This window comes from Dendrobium catenatum, unplaced genomic scaffold, assembly GCF_001605985.2.
Source record: "Dendrobium catenatum unplaced genomic scaffold, ASM160598v2 fragScaff_scaffold_46, whole genome shotgun sequence".
Taxonomy (NCBI): domain Eukaryota; kingdom Viridiplantae; phylum Streptophyta; class Magnoliopsida; order Asparagales; family Orchidaceae; genus Dendrobium; species Dendrobium catenatum.
In genome coordinates this window covers 1-3,883 of record NW_021318508.1, presented here as the reverse complement: position 1 = coordinate 3,883, position 3,883 = coordinate 1, and the positions used below count along the sequence as shown (strand labels likewise).

At 35.9% G+C, this 3,883-nt stretch overlaps 1 protein-coding gene across 1 annotated transcript; it reads right to left on the bottom strand.

Moving 5' to 3' along the window:
- Nucleotides 1–1,695: 1,695 nt before the first annotated feature.
- On the bottom strand, nt 1,696–3,263 carry LOC110105685 (sodium/hydrogen exchanger 7-like; the record flags this gene model as incomplete). The annotated part of the gene is made up of 2 exons (XM_020835283.2): nt 1,696–2,316; nt 2,904–3,263. Coding segments are annotated over 2 exons (678 nt in total), but the record flags the coding sequence as incomplete, so codon positions are not given.
- Nucleotides 3,264–3,883: the final 620 nt, after the last annotated feature.

Sequence of the window (3,883 nt, the reverse complement as noted above, 5' to 3'; positions counted from 1 at the left end):
GCTAATCTAATAAATAAATAAATCATGATAAAAATACAATTAATTTCAATGCCAATTTTATTGGATTTATAATCAAAACAAGCGTCTCAGTAAGATGAATTTGATAGTAGCATAATACCTTGATCCTGATCTAAATATGTCTGAATCAAACGCTCAAAAGCATAATAAAAATTTTCATGAGACTATATATAAGAGACCGAACAATCTCTACAATTTAAATGCCCATAATTAAGACGAGCATCTCAACAATCTGAATGGAGTATATGATTGCCAAGTTATTATATGAATAATCAACTAAGATATTTAAGAAAAAAAAATCAAATTATTAAGAGATCAATTCAAGCCTTTAAATAGTCTCTTGATTATTTCCTCGCTACTTTTGTAAGAAAAATAACTCGGCATACCACCACTATCACTTAATGGTCAGAATTAATGGCACCTAAATGTTCCTATTAACCAATACCCATTTTCATAGTCATCAATATCTCATCATAGAAGGGAGAATAATCGAAAATACTATAGGTAATTGCTCAAGTTCAATCTTCTACATTCAAAGTCGCTCACCACCAATGACTGAAAACTAATATCTATCAACGACCGACAACAAATTTGTATCTTCATAATCACTCATTCCCTCTCCTATAAAAAGAGCGATCGAGACGATCATATTTTCATCATCTCCCAAAGTCAACTTTGACGAGTAAAGCCTCTTACAAATGTCAAAAGATATATCTTAAATAATTCATTTATACGACATTGTATTAACACCATCAATTATAAGAAAGACGACTTAAATAATATTCAACTTCTAGTTTCAAAACCCTTCCAACCACACTAAGGTTTCGTTTGGGATGGTTTTTTTATTGCTTCTTAAAACAGCTTTTTAATTTTTGTACTAAAAAATAGTTTTAAGAAACAGTAAGAAAGCCGTCCCAAACGAAGCCTAAATCCCATCACTTTTTATCTTCCAAGATTTTCACTTTAAAAACTTATTAGCTATATTTTGGCTCCCGATAAACCCTCTCTCCACCATGAATAACTTCTCATTTCCTTTTTAACAAAATAACCCATACTTTTATAACAATTAATAAAAAAAATAATAATAATTTCATGATATTAAGTAAAATAAACTTTAAATTTTTCTCAACTGCTATTTTATAATGCATGATGGGCGTAAATAAGTTGACCCAAAGGTTAAGCTCATGCTTGATTAATTTATCAAGTTTAAGCTCGAATTTGAGCTTTATTCTACAAGTTCAAATTAGTTCACTTATTAGAAAAATAAGATCAGTCTTAATGAAGTAATAATTATAATAACATTATAAAATGAATAAAAAAACTAAATAAGAAATAATTAGAATAACATGAAATAAGAAAACGGCATAATTTTTAATATTTTTAACTTTCTGTTAAACCTATTAAACTTTAATTTATCTTAATTATATTTTAGATTAAAAAATTTTAAATGATCTAGCCCACCAACTAACAAGTCAACTTAAGGCTATTTCAAACTTGGGTCATTCCTTCTTTGAGTTGAATCATGAGCCATTTATTAAGTCGAGTCGAGTCAAAACCAACTCCCGATTCAACTCGACTCAATTACATTCCTTAAATGCATTTACCATGCTTATCAGCATCTCCAAAGATATAAATAGCTTGCAACAAGCTTTGGAAGCCATGCAAGAGCTCCAGGAAGAAAGAAACCAATTATCCCACAATATTCACATTTCACCACAGTGAACATATAACATCAAGCAAGTTGACATATATTTGAACATCTGGAGGCAAACAATATTCTTGCATTGTTCGTCATGAAAACCTCAGAATGAGGAGTTAAGATTGAAGCAAACCAGCAGCTGCTTAATTTCCACAAACAAAATAGTACCTGGATGCAGCTGCAATCTTGATCATTAAAGAAGTTTTGGTCCTCGTAAGAAATATTATTCAATGAGATCCGGTTAGGGTTTAGGGTTTCTCACGTCTATGAAATCTGATCACTCAAGAAAGATTGCTGAATGAAAGAGTGCTCGGGGAATCGATTCTTACAATTACCTCGCCACCTGAGTCGTCACTGGAATCATCTCCTTCAACATTCCTCTGTCGCCTTCGCCGAGGCAATGGAGGCGTCGGTGCTACCCTAAATGGTTCTCTGGTACCAAGCCTTGTGTTCATGCTATTTCCTTCAGATTGCACAGATACAAGCGGTCGGACATTTGCTGCCGTCCCAGTGGGTACTCTAGGATATGACAAACTATGATTTTTTGGGCCTTGAGAAGATCTGCGGAAGCTTCCGAATTGCCCTCGCATGTCATTCATCTGTGAATAAAGATTCAGTGTAAGAATGTGTCGAGGATTTGGTGAAAATGAGAAACATGAAATAAAAGGATTGTTAGAGCAACGGCAGTATAGCAACCGGTGCTCTAACCGGACGTCGAGACTAATCGGTTGAAGAGAAGTTATAGTTAGAGCACCGGTCCGCGCCACCATACAAACCTGTTTGTACTTTCTTGTGTACCTTCTTGCTTTACCGCCTGCATGGTTCTCTATATATATCTCTCATGTATCTGTTGGACAATAATATAGAACCATTCTCTTTATCTTCCTCGGTCTTTGCTCTTCCTGTTCTTCTTGTCTGTTATTTCCTGTTCAAGAATTCTATCATGATATCAGAGCTCATTTGCTTCACAGCTCCCATCTGATTTCATGGCAGAACAAGATTCCGCCGCTTCTCACCGGACGGCTTCTAACATCTCCTGACTCTCTTGCCGAGTTTGTTATCCCTAACCCTTTCAAATTTCTTATTTCTAACATCAAGAAGGTACACAAGAAAATACAAACGAGTTTGTATGCTGATGTGGACCGGTGCTTTAACAAGAATAATCATCATTCTAAAATTCACATACCATGCTTCCATATATGCTCAGTTCCATTGCTCTGGCTGACAAACTGGTCTGTGTTGTCTCGTTCACAAAAGAATTCCTTGCTGTAAAGAAATTCTCTGGCCAACTCATCAGGCCTTCATGGTTACTACTAGAGGCTCGAACGGGTTCATTGGACTGTGAGATCCTTGAAACCGTCCTCCTTTGACTATCCATTTCAGCAGCACCAAGATCAAAAAAGATTACTCGTGCCCTTGTTTCAACATGATAAGAGGAGGCAGAATGGCAAAAGCTTGCATTTTTGAAACCTGCATTTATTTGTTGAAATGTAGGTTTGAAGAATTGTGATTTTGCATATATAGGTTGGTTATTCTTGATTGCCCATCATTGAAAAAATTTATGCGTGTTTTCTATTATTTTTTTCTACTATTATATTTGATGTGATACGTTCAAGAATTGCACATGAAATTCATTAAGAATCACAAAGTTTACCACTGTAAGATTAGACTTTTCGTAAGTTAAGATTCAAGCAATTTTATGTTAACGAAATGTTATGATAAGCGGTTACAACTAGTGTTGAGGCACAATTAATGAAGGATCCCAAAAGTTATACAATAAAGCAAATGCGGAAATAATAGAATCCCACGGCTAATGTTTAGAAAGTTCACAACGAGTACCTTGGTCACTCACACTCAAGTCGGGTTTAGTGGGAGAAGGCCTTTAGCAAACTCAACGATGCCACGAAGATGATGGCCACACCAATGGCCTTTTAGCCACGGAGAGGTTGACGGTGACGAGGATGGCGTGAATGCTTGACTGTCGAGACTCCAATTGTAATTTGAAAATCGTTGGTCGAAGATGCTTGCAAGGATCGGGACGACTCTCTCCAAATATTCTTCCACGGTGGTTTCGTCTTCAAATCCTACGTCGAAGCACGGAGATCGTAAGATGTTGATGCTTCCGTCGACGTTGAAGACTAGTCCCCACTCAAACTCCGGATCCAC